General features: G+C 40.4%; 1 protein-coding gene across 2 annotated transcripts in view; it reads left to right on the top strand.

The window, feature by feature from the left end:
• ACVR2A (activin A receptor type 2A) overlaps positions 1 to 18,229 on the top strand; it is a 65,972-nt gene that overhangs the window by 25,710 nt on the left and 22,033 nt on the right. For both annotated transcript variants that reach the window (XM_054070349.1, XM_009558927.2), the window contains exons 2-4: positions 7,630 to 7,837; positions 10,052 to 10,161; positions 11,548 to 11,702. In XM_054070349.1, the coding sequence (XP_053926324.1) occupies positions 7,630 to 7,837; positions 10,052 to 10,161; positions 11,548 to 11,702 (473 nt within the window). The remainder of the gene's footprint in view (positions 1 to 7,629; positions 7,838 to 10,051; positions 10,162 to 11,547; positions 11,703 to 18,229) is intronic.

The following is an 18,229-nucleotide window of genomic DNA, read 5'->3' as shown; positions in this document are numbered from 1 at the left end:
GAGAAGTCCCATGTTTTACAGCCTCTTCAAACTGCCTTCTTCTGCATGGAGAATTTAGATTTTTCAGTGCGGTCTATAGAGAGGGAGGAAGTTCACTTACATCTATAAGCTGTCAAGATAACATTTATTTGAAGGTCTTTGTTTTGTAGTTAGAATTCCCTGTGGCCCCTATTTTGTCTTTGGAAAACCTAATGTGAAAGAAAAGGGTGGGGAGAACAACCAAATGCTGTCTCGTGAGCCGCCCTCTCCATGAGATGGGTGGTCTGTAGGGGCTTTGGATGGATGTGCACACCCTGACAACGGAGGGAACCTGCACTGAAACTCCTCATGTCTGGCATGCTGCAGCACGTGCACTGGCAGCAAAGCACCGCAAGATTCCACTTGCTTTGGGGCTCTCAAATTAGCTGAACAGCTATGACAGGTATCTGAGATCATTGCTGGGAAACTGGCTGTCAGGCCTCAAAATAGAAATTCTGCGTGATAGTCATCCTTCAGAACGATTCATATCTTCCTAATCCAGTTTTGATATCCTTAGGTAGTTTATTTAGGCTGTAGTCTGGGAGTATGGCTGCTAGTGGAGTGCCTTACCTTTTCAGTTTGATAACGGCGTGCAAAGACTCTGTGTGGAAATGATGTTACTTGCGTGTGCAGTGGGACAACATCCCTAGCTACGTCATGAGCAGCTGCCTTACCTGAGCTTCATCTGAAGGCACTTGTAGATGGTGCCACTCAGCTAGTCAGGGTACAAGCAGGACCCCAGTTGTCAAGTATTTAATCTTAAAAACTGATTTGAGTTTTGGTTTTGTATTCAAACCTGCATGCAGTATTGAGAGCCAGTGGTTTTGCAGGGAGTGCTAGGAAGGGAACTGTTAAGGCAAGTATTGTCCCTTTTTGTTCTGTGCTGTGTCCCTTTATCACTTACTTTTAAATCTTGGCTGACTTGGCACAGCTTTTCCTTTGAGATTATTTTCTATAGTGATTTTTTTTTTTTGCTTGTGTTTGGGTTTTTCTGCTGGGAAGAGTAGGGAAGCCCTGACTGGAAACAGTGGGTATTTCTTGCATTACTGCCTGTTTGGCCCTGGTCTGTTTTTTAAACCTCTAAATCTTGTAGAATTTAAACTTTAGTGGCGAGTATTGACATGGTGGATTTTTTTTACCATTTCATAAGACTGTGTTGGGGAGGGGACGTCTGACCAGTAACATCTATAAAACCTACCAGCAGGTATGAGGTGAGTGAAGGCTGTGCTTCAAAAAACCAAACAATTTACAGAATCTCTCAAGCTTTTTTTCACCTACCAAATCATTAGGTGGGAGATAGAACGTCTTTCTGTTTTGTGCTGCTAACACCTTGCAGTGACAGGAATGTTTGGCATGTTTGAACTTGAAAACATCAGCCTGAGTTTTAGTGTGTTCCCTTGAAGTCAAGAAGTGTGAAGAATAGCACTTATCTTAACTTGAAATTTTCAGAGATTCCCAGAGGATGGCAAACTTTGTTTCAGAGGTAGCCAGCCAATGCTGTAGATACCAGTTGTGCCATTACTGGCGCCTTAATTTCTTCCTAAGGAACACAGATACTGCCTGACCCTTTTTCTCTATTTTCTGCCACATGTTTTGCTCTGAAATGGTTTTGGAAAACTTGGACACCAGAGGTTTGGGTTTTTTTCCCACTTCCTTAAATCTGGTCTTAAATAAGATATTCAGAAGTGCAAGGCGGAAAATGGAAACTCTGTACGAAATCCTATGACAATGTTATTAATTTCTCCTAAAACCAGGACAAACTGCTTGGTGGGACTGTGGGGGGGACATGTACATTGCCAGCTTACCCTTTAAAGATGCTTTCCATTAGTTCTGCCACCACTATTTCTGAAACTTCAGGTCTCTGAATACTTTTTAGCTCTTAGTTTCAATTAATGAAGAGTTCATTAGCGTCTCTTAAATATTCTTCTGGAGAAGTCATCTCGGTGACTTCACAGTTTTATAGATGCACAGGTTTCTTCAGCATGGTGATTTACTGAAGCTTGAACTTCAAAAGGTCAAGAGGCTGCTTTTGCAGAGGGACTCACAGGTAGAGAGTTTATTCCGATTTGAATGTCCTGCACATTTGAAAGGCATCTCTTCTACAGATTCCAGTTCTTTCATTTAGCTCTACCTTATTTTGTGCTTGTATGGATATAGTATTTTGTAGTCTGAAGTGATGTTTCTGTTCAAAAAATTGCATCAGTTGCATGAATCTTAGGCCTGCCAAGTCTCTCTTACTAGAATTACAGTTTTGCAGTGCCTTTAAATATTATGTTGAATTTAACAACAAAAATGAAAGAGATGAGATAAAGAATATCAGAGTGTTTTGGCGCATTGCTTGCACCCTGAATAGGACCGGTGGTCTACTCAAGCCACGTATGGAGTTTGAGTATGTGTTAATTCTGTAGCTCACCTCAGAAAGAGCGTTGAGCAGCACTGGCTGTTTGGTCTCAGACAAAAGGTAATGAGTTGCATGTTGAGTTGCATACTCATTTGTTTTTAAGTATTATTTTAGCAAAAGAAACAAACTCCTTTAGAATATCAGGGCAATCTTTAAATGTTTAGAAGTTAACTTTAGCATCTTAAACAATAAGTGTCACAGGGTTCTGCACAGAAGCGCAGCGCTTTGGGGCATTTCTCCCACAATGACACTTTGCAGTGCAGGCCTGGTGGCAGACACTGAAAAGGAGATTGAGAAACTCTGGTCTGACAAGATGTGCATCTTCTGTATAAGGCAGGGTGACAACAGTTCAGGTGATTTCTAACTTCGTTGTCATGTTGATCTTTTTCCCAATTCTTGACATTGCTTAAGTTAATTTCTGTTGTGTTTGCTTTTAATGAATGTACTTTGTCTCAGCTTATATGAAGCACAGTCCTTGTTTGACCCGTGAGTGTGGAGAACAGTGATAGTAGGACTAATACTTGTCTAGAGATCAACAAAACATGTTTTGAGACATGTTGGTTTCTGTAATGGGGACAGAGCAGGTCTTTTCCGTTGTGACTCAGTTTGCTTTATTAGGCTGAAAATAACCTTTATTTTTCCTTTGAGGAACATTCCCCTGGGTGTTATCAGAAAAAGTACAGAATGATAAAAACCTGCTTCCTGCTTGCGAAACATCAAAGCTGGGCCTTTTTTACTGTATGTTAGTAATCTGTTCTTGGATGTATCTGTGGGTTTAGAAAGCATGTGTGAGATCACTGTGGAAAAAAACAGAATAACATAGATGGACAAGTACTTGACAAAGACACCTGTAGAGTAACGGAAACGTTTTTGGGTTGCTGTTTCTGTTATGCTCTGTTTTCTGCCCTGTTGCGTTCCTTCTAGAAGGGCATGTTAACAGTTATCTTCTCCTGAGCAGGCATTTGGTCTGCAAAGTAACTCACTTTCCAGTCCCTGTGGTGCTTCAGGCCATTCTGCTCAACCACCTTCTAACAAGCTACTCTGTTTCTTATATGTTTGTGGATCTCGGTACTCGGAATGAGTTCAGATTGATCTCAAACATAATACAATTGGACTAACCTTGCTGCTGTAAGCAAAGGCAGCTGCCAGACCGAACTTCACCCTTTTCTTCTTTCTTATGCTATGTTTTCTGTCACATGAGTATTCCTGCATATAAATCCTTACCAATACTGTCATTAATGGTTATAATAGAATCCAGTTGAAGTGCAGCATAATGGACTTCTCTGGGTAGGTTGTGCAGCTGTGAAATAGAGATGTGATTACTCTTTCCAGACTCCAGTGTTGCTGTTTTCATCCTGGAAACTTATTAGGTGGAAAAGAAGCCTGTAGTTTTGCCTAGTGCTGGAGGACATGCAGGAATGAGTTTAAAATTTAGTTTTCAGTTCTCTTGTCATTAAGGATGTGTTAAGTGCACTTTGGGAGCGCCTCTCGGACTAATCTATATACCTGGCTTCCAGAAGTCTTGGGGGATTTATGTGCTGATGTTTTGGATCTCAGCTACATCAAACTAATATTTGTAGGCTTTTCACCAGTTTTCATGACTTCAGCTTAAACGTTTCACTTGATCTCACAAACCAGCAAGTAATGACAGATTCATCTTCCATTTGGCTGGAAGCTTCTGTGTCTTCTCATGGTGTCCCCAACCAAGTGTGCCGCAGAAGCAATGCTTGTGGGTCAGAGTGGGATAGAGGATCAGGGGGATGTGTCCGATTTGAAGTCTTCTGGGGAAACGAAGGCTTCCAAATAAAAAAATCTAGATAATGAACTTCTAGGATTTTTTTTTTTCCTCTTATTTTCCTCTCTGGGTGTGGTGTAGTGGTTAATAGAGCATTCATATTTCATCCAGTATCTTCTGCCAGTAATCCCTTTCTAAATTAGGCGTATGTTAGTATAGTCCTCCTTATCAGCTATGCATAGATTTCTTTGTTTGCCCCCCTTTTTTAATTAACAGAAACTGTCTAGGTTTTTTTTCACACATTCACATAGTCTTACTTCTTGAAAAAATGGTAGCCAATCCTTCAAATTCCTGCTAAAGTGAAGTTTTCCAGACTGCACATGTGCACTTTAATAAAATTACCTTCAGTACCGCTAACGATTGCAGTGTATCCTACATTAACAGCAGTTCAGGAGTTCACCGGCAAATGCTGGGTTTCTTTTCTTGCTGCAGCTGTTGTGGGTGAATACAACTATAAGGATGCAGCAGCACACAAACTGCAGTGTGAAAACAGCATCTATTAAATGTGATCTGTCTTAACACACTGAAACTGGACTCTATTATGTACTTGAGTATTCTCAGCTTTTTTCACGTGTCTTCCTCAGAAGCTTTCAGACTTTTAAGTTCAGCCCATAGGATACTCCTGATTTGTCTCATGGCTTCTTTCAGCAGCAGCACTTTGCTTTTTAAGCTTCAGTAATAGATTACCAAGGACCTAATTTCATATGAAAATGGTTTGTCAGCACTCAAAGTGACTGTAGGATTTTCTTTATGGACAACTATGCCTATACTGGGACCCAAATAAATTTGCTTTTTTTATGGATGGCAGCTGCCCTTCTCTGGAGTTTAATTCCTGCAGAGGGGATGGTAGAGCTGGTGATAAGGAGACGCTTCCTTTGTGTGGTGGCCTCAGGGCTGCCTTCTTTGTGTGGTTCCACTTCTCTTGCTTCCATCATGTTCCTGCTTTCCTACTTAGAAAGGGCGCCCAGGATTGTCCTGGTACCTCCAGACCTACTGCAAATGTCTGCTCGGCCACCAGAGAAGGTGGTGTGGGTGGATTCTCCCAAGTCAGTAAACCAACAGTGTGATTGCTGCCCAGTTGGATGGGCTGAACTGTTTCAGAACACTAATGAGTAAGAAAACCTAACTTTAGAGAAGGCAAAGGCATATAAGGAGAGTATTTGTGCAAAGTTAATTTCACTGTGGTTTCAGAATTTCATCAAATTCAGTTTGTCTATGGTCCTTCAAAGCCAGGCTTGGCAGCAGAAGAAAAGGAATGGCACGTATGAGATAAATCCAGGACTTCTGCTTTATTGCACTGACAGAACCAAATTGTTCAATCTGTTGCCTCATCTGTTTCTTGCCATAGCTGGGAGTTGTAAAGGTCAGGCCATCGCAGCACAAAGAATATAGTAGTTAACATGCTGCATCTCGCCGTGTTACCAGCTGGCTACTGCATTCCTCCCATTGAACACCCAGGCTCCTTCCCAAGAAGCGTAAGCAGCATCCCCTGCCTATTTTGGGAATGCGTCAAAGTCAGAAGTTTCCCAAGGTGGCAGTGTGGGATGCCCAGTGCAGTCAGCACTGCGCTTTGAGAGGGCTGCAGCAATTTCCAGTTTGAACTATCCTGATCACCCCGAGGAGTGCAGCTTTATATATTCCCTGGACAATCGGGTCTGTTTACTGAGAACTTCACCTTACCGTCAGCCGTGTGTGTTTGAGGAGGTGGTATGTGGCAGAAGCCTCTCCCAGGGTACCAGTCACCCCGGCTCCCACCTGCCACTGCATACAGTGCCTGGGTGGCAAAGATTTCACCCCACTAAAGAAGTCAGCGTTGCAGCTGCTCTGCTCGTTATACCCTTGCGTAGGAGAAGTAGCAGGGGTCAGGGGTGTAGCTACAAGGTAGCGGCTAGCGTGTCAGAATTGTATGAGTAAAGGGGATAATGGGTGATACAAATAAATATGCATGGAACTGTTGTGAAAGACCTTTTTCTGTTTAAATCTGATCTTCAGTGCAATGTCTGATGTACCCATCTCTTGAAAATATCGAGTGGGTATGCAGGCAGAGTCAAATGTGCGTGGTCATCCTCCTGACCTTTCCTCAGCTTTGAAGCAAGTCCTCTGTCTCTCTAGCTCTTCAGTCTCCCTCTCTGTTTTTCCATGTTTCTGATGCACGTTAAACAATAAAGATTAATGGCACGCTCTTGGCAGTACTTGACAAGACAAAACCAGAAGTGAAAATCAGTTATTCCTATGGTCCGGTGTTTTTGTTAATGGTTTTGCATTCTAAGAACCCTTCGCCTTTGCAGAAACCTGGATCATTTCATCTAAGAACAATGAGGCTAGCTCTGCTTGAAGGTCCCTGTCCATTAATACTTGCTGATTTTTGCTCTAGGTTCTTAATAGGCATCGATGAGTCCATGACATTTGTGATTGAAAAGACAGAATTAAATGAAAAAATCGAGACATTTTTAAGAATTCTGAGGTGACAAAAGATAAACTTCTGGTGATATGAGGATAGGTTCGCTAGTCTGTTGGTCTGTTCTGGTTCACCAGTGTGTTTAATACAGACCACATCAGTGCTTTGGCCACCAAAACCCCCTTGGCTTTTACTGCCTGAAGCATGTGTGTCGGCTCTTGTGGTTGGTTCCACAGCGTGTGTGGGGAGGGGAGGCACAGCCTAGGGCCTTCCGAGAGCAGAATCGCTTGATTCTGGAGTTTCTGACAAAGACCTCATGTCTTTTACGTTGCAGCTGATGGACTGGGTGGGACCAGACAGCAAAAAAACAGTGCTGTACTTGGAGGTGAGGGACTGTTGCCTCACAACTGTTGGTCCCTGTTCCAGTTACTCAATTCGTAAATTGGAACGACAGAAAAGATAGAATTTTGGCATAGTGGGTCTTACATCGCAGTGCTCCATGTGGAGAAGCTACATCACAGAAGAAAACTAGGGGAAGAGATGTCAGTGATTTAAAACCTTATTTATGAGTTGGGTTTAAGTTTCTGAGATGGTCGTACCTGCTTTTTTTTGCATGTGTAAGAAGAAAAGAGACAAAAATGCCTTTTGGTAAATTGTACTAACTAGAATTTCTTGTTTTGTAAATAACTTGTTATACTAACTAAATCTTTCCTGTTCAGTATTTTAAATTTTCTCTGCTGTTGCTGTTCAGGGAAAAGTAATGCCATAACTTGTTCCTTATTTCTTCAAATCTTGATGAGTTATCCAAGTAACTGCTTGACTGAACAGAAGATCTTTGTTCTGTGTTTCAACACATACTTGGAATACTCAAGAACTTTGAATGTTTTCTTTCTTTATTAAGAAAAAGGAGAGGGAAAGATACACTGATGTGTTATATGGTATTTTAATAAGTCCTGGGTTTGACTGTGTCTCCTTCAGAACGCTGTTTAATTGTGATGCGTTTTTCATTCCTCAAAGGTGCCATACTCGGCAGATCAGAAACGCAAGAGTGCATCTACTACAACGCTAACTGGGAAAAGGATAAAACAAATCGCAGTGGTATTGAACCTTGTTATGGTGATAAAGACAAAAGACGACACTGTTTCGCTACGTGGAAGAATATTTCTGGATCAATTGAAATTGTGAAGCAAGGTTGCTGGCTCGATGACATCAATTGTTATGACAGGTAAGTGAGTTTCCTATGAATTTTACATTTATTTGTAGTTCTTAGCTGTGTTAGCTGTCCTTAATTTATACAACTCCTCTCTGCAAACAGTACTGGAGACAAGTGATGGTACAGTAGTCTGTGAATAGTTATCTTGTTTTAAGATGCACATATGCATATACACACATCTTGTCCTTTGCCTACTTGGCAGTATTCAGGGACCTGGCTTCATCCCAGTTCTTTGTTTTATTTGCAGAATAGCGTGTTTTACCTCCTTTTATTTACTTGCCATGTATTTAAAATCATATTCTTTTTAGGCCATTAATAAAAGATTTTCTAACGATTTGTTGTTGCCAAACAATGCAAATACAGTTCTTGAAAGCAGAATACACAATTCTATACTTCGCTTTGCCTAAGTCTGTGGAGCAGGAAAGTCCACATATTGCTTTTGCTCTTTAGTTAAACATGGAAGTATTTTGCTGAGGTAGTTAAACGCTCACCTCGGTGGCAGCTCGAAGAGACATTCTCCAGTTCTAGTCATTTCTTTATAACAGATGGTCTAGCAAGTACCCGTGAGCAGTAACAGCAGGGCTTGGGGGTTGTTCCGATATTGGCTGAGTAAAGGTCATGACTCTTAAGAAAAGTCATTTTAGTTCTTTCAAGTACTGTACTGAGTTTTATTTGACCAGAACCGTTACTGTTTGGAAAGGGAGAGAATAAAGAAGGTAAATGCACAGTAGCTCTTCAGTAATATGTATTTAGAAATGATTTTCAGCGATATCGTAGGAAACTTTCCTTTTGTGTTCCTCAATGTTGACTGAGTAAAAGAAATAATTATTATCTCTTCAACCAAATCAAGTTTCCCCACGTTTTCTCCTTTAATGATGCCTTAAAGCTAAGTGAACAGTAGTTTCTGATTTATCTGTTCCTCAGACTAGTCGCAAAGCATCTGCAAGCTCGCTTGCACAGCATGAGTGAAATTTGGCTGTACTGAAAGGCAAAGGATGATGTTAAAGTAATCTTATTTGTTACTGTTAATATCTAGCAACTGTTAAGTCATTCGGGATGATGTTGTAGAGTTTGGTTTGTTTTAATCCGTTTTTAGTTGTAGCTTTGCAGAAGTGGGGGTATTTGCAATTTCTGAAATAACTTTATTGCTGCTAAATTATAAAAATGGTATTCCCATCCTTGTTTCAATCTGGCAGCAGAGCTAGTTTCGGGAGCATCGTTGTCCCGTTAGTTCCACATGTATCTTTGGACAGTTAAAGCTGGTAGTAAATTCTCTCTTGAGTAAAGAAAAGAAACACGATTAAGAAATAGAATACGGGAAGGACGGTAAGGAAATAGTTGAAAACTGAGTAAAAGTTTGTCTGGCTCAAAGACCTCATTAACTACAAGTTTTCATAAGACTGCGTGTTTGTCTAAAATATCGGTTAAACAATGTCTTATCTCTGGGAGCGAAGAGTGTTTTATTAAACAGGGAGTTGCAGCATGATGAACTCCAAACAACAGCAGATTAAGAATATCAGAGAATAAATATTTGGTGGAAGCTACAGTACAGTGTAATTGTACAGCTGGCTCTATAAAATAACTTAGTTTTTGAAGATGAGCTCAAACTTTTGATAATTTTCAGCTGTATTTAAAATCCACGAGTATTTCTTCAGGGTTTTCGAATTGGCTGTCTCCTGCATCACTCCTGTTTGTCTTTCTTGACTTGAATAGTTTCAACTTATTTGTTTATCGAACTGCTTTCCTGCAGCTAATTCATTGAGATAAGCCCTGTCCCTCAGCATAATGTAGGCAGGGGAATTTTTTTTCCTGAAAATAAAATAAAAATTGTTCTTCCCACATACGTAAACCAGTGCAACCCTAGACTCTGAGCTCATGGTTAAACACTAGATCATTGGTTTGTCCTGTTTAAACCTAGATTGTGAACTGTTCTTCGATATCTTTGCCAGCTTTTGAAATGCATCCTGTTGGTGATTTTCATGAATTTCGAGTCAAAAATAGCAGAAATTCGCTGTTTCAGTTTTAATATTAATGCTATTTCATTGCAATATAAAATAAAGAAATTTTCATTTCTTTTCTCAGCTTTAACTGTCATTTGGGTACTGTCTCTTCCCGGATGATTTAATGATGTTCACTTTCAGTTTTAAACACGAGCATATGTTTTCTCTTGAACAAACAAACCCCCAACTTAACATTAACAATTTTTTTTATTATTATCTCTTATAGGAATGATTGCATAGAGAAGAAAGACAGCCCTGAAGTGTTTTTCTGTTGTTGCGAAGGCAACATGTGCAATGAACGCTTCTTCTATTTTCCAGAAATGGAGGTCACGCAGCGTAAGTTAATCAAACACATTCATGAATTGCTTAGTGGAGTTCAGAAATATTTAATGTTGTGCGTGTGCAGGAGATAAGACTGAAATGTTGTGGTCAGTTTTTCCTGCCAGGCTTACGATTCCCAGATGACAGAGCGCTCTGTGCATTCACATAAAGAGCCTAGAGAATTGCCAGCTCATTTTTTCAGTTTGGAAAGGTCTCCATACAAGAAGTAATTTAAATTGATAAAAGGTGCTTTAGCTCTTTCTCCGAGGGTGAGGAAGAAGGATAATCTGACATAATTGGCTGTTTTAAGATACAGAAGTTACTCTCAAGGTCTTACCTTAACAGTATAGTTAAGCTTTTGCAATTGTCTATAAATGTTGGGGCTAAAAGCTAAATCGTCCTTATATGTAGGTACAAACCTGGGAATGCTCCTCTTGAAACAATGCTCTTGCTATTTCTTTAAACTAATTGGACCTTTGAGTTTCTCTGTAAACTGACACGGTAACCTTTAAAAAGGAGGAAATTCTTTCCTCCCAGGCTACAAAGAAAATCAGATAGCCAGACTTAACAAGTAATTGTTTTAAAAAACAATAACTGAAAGATAATTTGATTTTTCTTGCATATCTTCTTCCAGTCAAGAATCTAATCTTTCTTGGAAGTCTGAATAATGTTAATAACTGAAAACAGCAAATGTCTTTTGTGTACCAAATAGCCAGAGGAAGTTGTTTATAAAATTAAATAACATTTTCTGTGAGGTTAAAACAGCCTTTGTTGACCCAAGAGGTATTCTTGTCATTTCTCAGTGATACAGCTAAGGCAATAATTGACATTCTCTTTTGCTGTCACGGAACCTCTTTAGCCCCAGGGGTCTGTGGCTGCCCCTGCACCGGCTGCTGCTGAAGCAGGGCCCCTCTGGAGCCTCTCTGGAGGCCCCACGGAAGAGTCTTCAGCTGGAGAGCTTTTCCTTGCAGCAAATCAGCAGCGCATGGAAGTGTTGGCAAATGATTTCTGGCCTATTCTACTTATTAATGGCAGCCTACTGTATACATTCCAAAGGCTAAACCTCTGTATTGATTCTTTTTTTCATTCATTACCTGATGGCATTCTGGCGTTCTCTTTAAAATACAAACACCTCTTTAACACTGTAGCTAGACGCAGCTTTGAAGCACGAAGTAGTTATATGTGCTGATGTGTATATTGAGGGATATAAGTTATTTCTGCGCTTTCCGAAATGCTGCCTCTTTAATATGTGTCTGTTGATATTAGAATACCCTATTTAATCACATATCATTAAGCTATTGTGCCGATTGCCCGATTATTTAGATAATCAGGGTTCTGGACACTTCAAGCACTGTGTGGTTTCAGTTTCTTCAAGCTGTGTCCTTTTTTTTTTCCCTCCAGCCACTTCCAATCCTGTTACACCGAAGCCACCTCTGTTCAATACCTTGCTATATTCATTGGTGCCTATAATGGGAATTGCAGTGATTGTGCTCTTTTCATTTTGGATGTACAGACACCACAAGCTCGCGTATCCTCCAGTACTTGTTCCAACCCAAGTAAGTCACTGCATGATGATCTCGGTGTTTTTTTGAAGGTAAAACCATTTTCTGAAGGGGAGAGGAGAGAAAAGGGGTGTGCATCCGTCATGTGGCTGAAGTCTTCTGTTTCTTCCTGGTTTTGAGGTGCTAATGCTTCTGTCTGCGAAAGCAGAAAATTAAGATTTACTTAAATAGCGTTATCTCTTCTAATCAACTGGTCTTTGAATGTATAAGCAAACACTTAACGTTAAATATGTAATTTAATACATCTGTGTGTTTGGGGGGAGACAGACTGAACACAAAGATGCTGTATTGCGGGACAGCTGAGACACGTTTGTGCTTCCATGTAGGTGGAAAGAGGACTTCTCTGAAAGCTGTGTGCAGCCACGCTCGGGGACTTATGGTTGAACTTGATGTAGTGCTTAGCTTAAAGCAAAAATGAAGGAGCCACTAATTCATAATGGCAATTTGCAATGGGTAGAAAACAGTAACTAATAAAAGCTTAGCCGTTTTTATAGAAGTATAGAACGGGGAGACAGGAATCAGTGAAAGGGAAAGTAAAGATGATCTTCAGTTGAAGCATAGTTCCAGGGCTTAGCTCAGCTTGTGGCCTTACTGTGATTCCTGTCATCTATTTCCTCTTCCTTGTTAATGTATTTTTTGTTTTGTCCTAGTGTTTTTTCAGTTTTAGCAGTGTTTGTGTTTTACTTAGAAAATATGAGATTGTGGTCAAATTTGCAATGTAAACTGGCTGCATACACATAGTTCCTGTTGTGGTCAGGCTCCAGCTGATTCCATAGGGGTAATTAATATTAATATTGGAATTCCTCTTCCTTCACTTTTATCTAGAGATTTAATTGAGATTAGAGGGCCTTTATGAAAAGAGCGAAGATGCAAATTCTTCAGACTGAAGTAGGAATGATGAACAAGCCATGGTGTGGAAACGGAGAGAGAAAGGGCTTGCTCAGGGTCCCACCACACATGGGTTTTTACAGTAGGAATTGAATTTTAGCTTCCTACCTGAGAGCAGAGACAGAATACCTTGCCTCTCATACACTGATGCCATTCCTGATTAAATTACTTTAAAGCACTTGCGTTTTTTGGTAGGATTGCATTTAAAAAATAAGATGTGTGTATTTGCTCTGTACTGCCAGCCTCTGTGGGGCTTTCAGCATTCCTGCTTGGAATCTGTGTGTTCCACAAGCCGTACTGCCTATGGTGGATAAATAATATTGTTTTGATTTCAGTTTTGTAGCAATAGATAATAAAAATTTGGGGAGAAGCAGTGAGCATATGTTCTCACCAAATGAAAAGAACATAATTTAGAAGAGGAAAGTATGTTTCCTGTCCTCACAGAAAGCATTGCAGATCCTCAAACGTGATGCAAGCTGTTAGCATAATTATTTCATCCGTCTCAGTTTTTATGGATTTGAGACTTTACATCAACCTAATAGCCTTCACGGTAGGGTCAAATTCATAACTGCTGCTTGTGTGAATCATTTCAGCGTGATTTCCCTTCTAGACTTGAAGTCATGGATCAAGTGCTAGAAAAGCCAGCGAATGGTTAAATTCATGCAAGATATCAAGAGCTTGAATGTTGATATTCTTCCTCCTTTTTATTGCAGTTGTTGTCTTGCATGGTTTGTTTGGTACAGGAGTGGACATGTCATAAATTTTTAATAAATAGGGTAATTACCTGTTTTGTTAATGCTCAGATTGTATCTGCTGGGATAAGTATATGTTGGTGCTTGAGCTCGTTATGGTGTAATAACGTCGTCTTATCTTGTGGTGAATAGGCAATAAGGTTTGATGTGGAAAGTCAGGAAAAGCTCCTTCTGCCTGAAAAACAAAATGAAATTATTATGGAAATAGAATGTATAAATATTCTCCCATATGCAGCCGAGCAGCGTTTCCCACTTTAAATTTGATGAGAGCTGATTTGAACAGGAGGCAGAGGAAGCAGGAAGAGAGGGAAAAGTATGAGTAATTCTATAACCACGAAACAAACATTTAAATATTTATGCAATTAATATATTAAAAATTAATATTATATTTAATAATTAGTGCATGAGTAGAGTTTGTAGGCGAATGGTTTCTCTTGTGAAACTTTGGGTAGCAAATGGTAGAGCGGGTAGATGAGATTTATAGCAGATGCTCATTAAAAACCAGGAATTTCTCTGTGTGAGATAAAGGTTATCTTGTTTTACTCGCGTTATTCCTGGAAGGCAGTGGGTTCAGTACACCATGGCGCTCATTGCTTTTTCGGCAGAAACTGAAGGATAGAATAAGCAAAAGAGAAAAAAATTTTTGGAAGAATTAGAAGGAGGGATAAGTAAATAAAAAATCAGAGGGAGGAAGGGAATATTTCAAAAGAAGTAAGAAGCTTTTGAGCCCCGAGTGAGCTACAAAGCACAAATATCAGAGAAAATGCCAACAATTTCATTTCTCTTTTGAAAGTAAAATGGTGTCATGGTGAATGCATGTATCGGGCAGGCAGATCCTACTCAAACTGAGCTCTGGTCACAGCTGTGTGAGTGAACTGAATTTATATTCTTTTTTTATGTCCAGGCAATTACTATAATTTGCATTAGTAGGATTAGTTTCTACGTTTGGTTTAAGATTGGGAAGTGGTAGGTATGTTTGTTTGCTCCTTGTGTTTCATTCTTGCTTCCTTTCTGGGACTGGAGCAGAGAAGTCATGGGGGTTAATAGAGTAGGTAATGCTCCTTACTGGTACCAGAGTCCAAAGTGGGTACCGGGGCAGCTACGCAGAGCTGTGGCCTCCGAGGTGCTGGTGCAGGGACCTGGCCTTGTTCCTACTGCTCCTTCAGTCCTGGCTGACGTACTTACCGCCGTGTCTCTTGTTTGTGCCGTTGACTGTGCCTCGCTTTGGTGTGTGGGGCGCTAGTTAAAGCTGGCAAATTTAATCCAATCTGTCACTCCTTAAATTCTTAAATGAGTTATTAACAAATGTTAGTTTGCCAAATACATCTGTGAGTATGTAAATGGGTTTGAAATAACCGTTTCATCTTCTTGTTTATATTTGATTTAATCAAGCAGCAAACATTCATGTGTCTGATCAGATTCATGGGAAAAAAGGGTTTATTTTAAATGTTGAGAATCATAGAGTCATTTGGTTGGAAAAGACCTTTGAGATCATCAAGTCCAACAGTCCCTGCCCACCACTAAACCAAATCCGCAAGCACCTCATCTGCCCATCTTTGAAACCCCTCCAGGGATGGGGAATCCACTACCTCCCTGGGCAGCCTCTGCCACTGCCTGAGAAACCTTTTGGTTAAGGCATTTTTCCGTGATGTCTAATCTGAACCTGTCCTGGCACAAGTTGAGGCCATTTCCTCTCCTAACTTGAATCTGTGTATTTTTATATAGAAAGAGTTACTCTCAACTTGTCAGGTCTCGCTCCTGAGCACCAGGTGCGCGGCAAAAGAAACTCTCCTGTCTCTGCGGATGAAACCTTTCACACTCAAATTAGGTGCACTTTAGATTTCCTGACAGCATCCTACTGATATTCCTGGTAGAACTCTGAATGCGGGTGGCAAGGAGTTGATATGCTGTGCTCATTTGGTTTTTACATCTCTTGAGCTTGGGCCAGAGTTGTCAGTCAGTGCTAATTGCGACTGTGGTGTTACCACTCTGTCATCCCAGAGATAGGACCGTAACCTATTTTATAGCATAACTGACAAAAGTCACACTTTGGGGTTTTATCAGTTCACAGAGCTCTGGCTCCCAATGTTTTACATCCCTACTGCGCAAAGAGACATTTAACCTCTTGTACTTCTTGTTGAGTGCCTGAGTTATGAATAACTTAGAGGATCAGAGAGTTGCTTTTTTTGTTTTGTGTTGTTTTTAAAGTAAAGAGTCATATGTTGAGAGGGTTGAAACAAAGCTTTACAGATTCGCATAATGTCTTTTTTTCCTCATAACCTATTTTTGTGCTTTCTGAAATATTTGAAATGTGCTTGGGTCAGAGACACTTTGTGCTTTGAACAACTGAGCAGAAGAAAGTCCTGATTGAAGCCTGTTTGGTGTTACCAGACATGTAAAAACCCGAGATGGACAGAGCGTGTGCCTATTGCAACGCCCCTAAAGTCAACCTTAGTTGCTAGGAATTGCCATTTCTTTCCCTCCTCAGATTATATAGTTGAAAATGTGACTATCTCTTCTGCTTTTAGCATCCTGTATATTGCTTCCTTTAAGCTTTTCCCTCAGTCTTCCCTCTACTGAGCATAGTCTTTTGTGTGTGTTATTTTGGGGGCTTATTTTAACCCATATGGATAAACCTTACTGCTCCTTATATATGGAGAGCAACCTATGTCTTCAAAGGCCTGCGCTATGCAAACCAAGGAGTGAGAATAATTAAAGCCTGTCTGTCAGATGTAAAGGGATTGATTTGATCACTCTTCTGATCTCAAAAGTTGAGCATCGAAACCCACTTATGTTGGTTGATGGCAATTTTGATATGGCTCCCTTCACTACCCTAGCACGATAGTCCTCCTTCAGTGTGTCTCCTCCTGAAGACGCTCAGGGATGAACAGATCTTTGCAGCAGTGTCATGGGTCTGATATTTTAGTTTCATCTGTAAGAAATTGGAACTGAAAAGAGTATTGCATAACAGGAGGAGAATGAAGTTGGAGAGAGGTCTCTAGCAGTGATGTACGCAAGGCACATTCTGAACTCCTGACTGCAGGTCCGACTGCATGTGTAGGAGCGGAACAACAAATTCTGTCTTGGAAACTAGTAGGAAAAGGCCATAAAACAAAGGCAGCATTGCTGTTTGCTGCAAGTTTTGAACTCAGACATCTGTTCAAGGCCAGCAGACCTGTGCTGAGGAGTCTGGTGGGTGCGTGTGTAACTGGAATGGTTTGTCTTCAAGAAAACCATGAAAGTACTTACTCCTGGGAAAATTGTTACGGTTGGTACTGGGAGGTGTTTTCATTTGTTGTTTTTATTCTCTGGATTAACTTTCAGCCCATCAAATATTCTACTTGGTGCACTTAAACTTTCTGGATAACCTTTATCCCTTTGCCACAGTAGGAAAGTTGCAGTTGGACACTGAAGAAGGAAGTAATCAAATCAAGTATTCAGGTTGTTTTTATTTCAGTCTTCCAGCCACATTTTTTTTTTGTTGTTGTAATAGGTATTTTCATAGAAACCTTATAATGCTTGAGAAATGAAGAATAAGAAAGAGGTATTTTTACAAGGGGTTATTCCAAACATAGGAGAATTAGGAGCTACTTGAAAAATGCAGGGAGGAGAAACCAGGTGCCTATACAAAATAGGAGAAGACTGGCGCCTGAGTTATTGTGTGGCTGGTGAGGAAGGGGTTAAGGTTGGGTACGTGTCAGTGGTTAATGATTAACATGTAATGAGTGGCAGTGTTGGTATTGAGATCACTCAGCTATTCCTTTTTTAGATCTGGGCTGCTGGATGTGTGCAGGATTTCATGTTCTCTAGCACTGCATTTTAAGCTCCAGGCTGAATAAGAGTTTCCTTTAGAATCGATTCCAGTCGGGAGCTGGAATGGCAAATGGACGAAGATCCGGTGCCCTTTGGCTGCCATACTGTGAGGCACAGCCGTGATACAGTTGTCTAAAGGGAAAAAAGGGCCCACAAATACAGGGATACTGTGAGAATGAAGGAGGAAAGTTATTACAGATAAGGAGCCCTTAATGTGTGGTACGTAAATAGCTTCTGTCTTGTTTTTAGAATTTATGGCCTCATAGAGGTGGTGTGTTAAAATCTCGAACAGAGGGAAAAAATTTGACCAACAATTGAAACCCAAGTACCCAGTGATGGATGCTTTTTCAGTGGTCAGCCTACAACCCGGCAGCCAGAACTTTAGTTTTCATCCTTGGTACGTTTGAATTATTTTTTAAAGCACTTTACTGATTTCTCAGATTGTGCTGTCCACTTAAATAAACCATAAATGCCACTGTATTTCTGTAAATCTTAAGGACTTAAGAAAAGACAATCCAGACTCGCAATGCCTTATCCTTGCAGAGCCTGAAAGGAGCTTTATAATTAAATTACAATTAAAATTAAAAGTTTTGAGTGCACTTCTGTAGTGAATTTCAAGTTCCCCTGTGCTTTTGCACTGATTTGAGCACAGCCTTGTCTTATGAACTCTGTGCTTTCAATTCTGTACTTCACTCCCGTCTTATCAAAAGGTTGATTTGGTTCTGGGAGCAGGGCTGTACAGAGTGGGTCTGAGGCTGGGGCCGGATGGAGGCAGGACTGTCTTATTCTAGTAAGTGTTGACTTGGCACACACACATTTGACATCTGACAAGACAGTGAAGGCTTTTACAGCACTATATTTAATTTACCTTCAAGACTTTTCTCCCTGTTCATTCATTGTTAGTGGTAATATTCAAAGTGATCTTGGAACAGGCATAGGAAGGTTGACATGCCCTTTTCTGAAGGCTGCAGTCGGGTGCTCCACCTGCAGGAGCTTTTTCGTAATAAAGCTTAATATCACAGAATGGTTCTGGTTGGAAAAGACCTCTAAGATGATAGAGCCCAACTA

The sequence above is a fragment of the Cuculus canorus genome, chromosome 6 (genome assembly GCF_017976375.1).
Source record: "Cuculus canorus isolate bCucCan1 chromosome 6, bCucCan1.pri, whole genome shotgun sequence".
Classification (NCBI taxonomy): domain Eukaryota; kingdom Metazoa; phylum Chordata; class Aves; order Cuculiformes; family Cuculidae; genus Cuculus; species Cuculus canorus.
The sequence above is the reverse complement of the archived record's forward strand: the minus strand, read 5'-3'. Positions and strand labels throughout refer to the sequence as shown.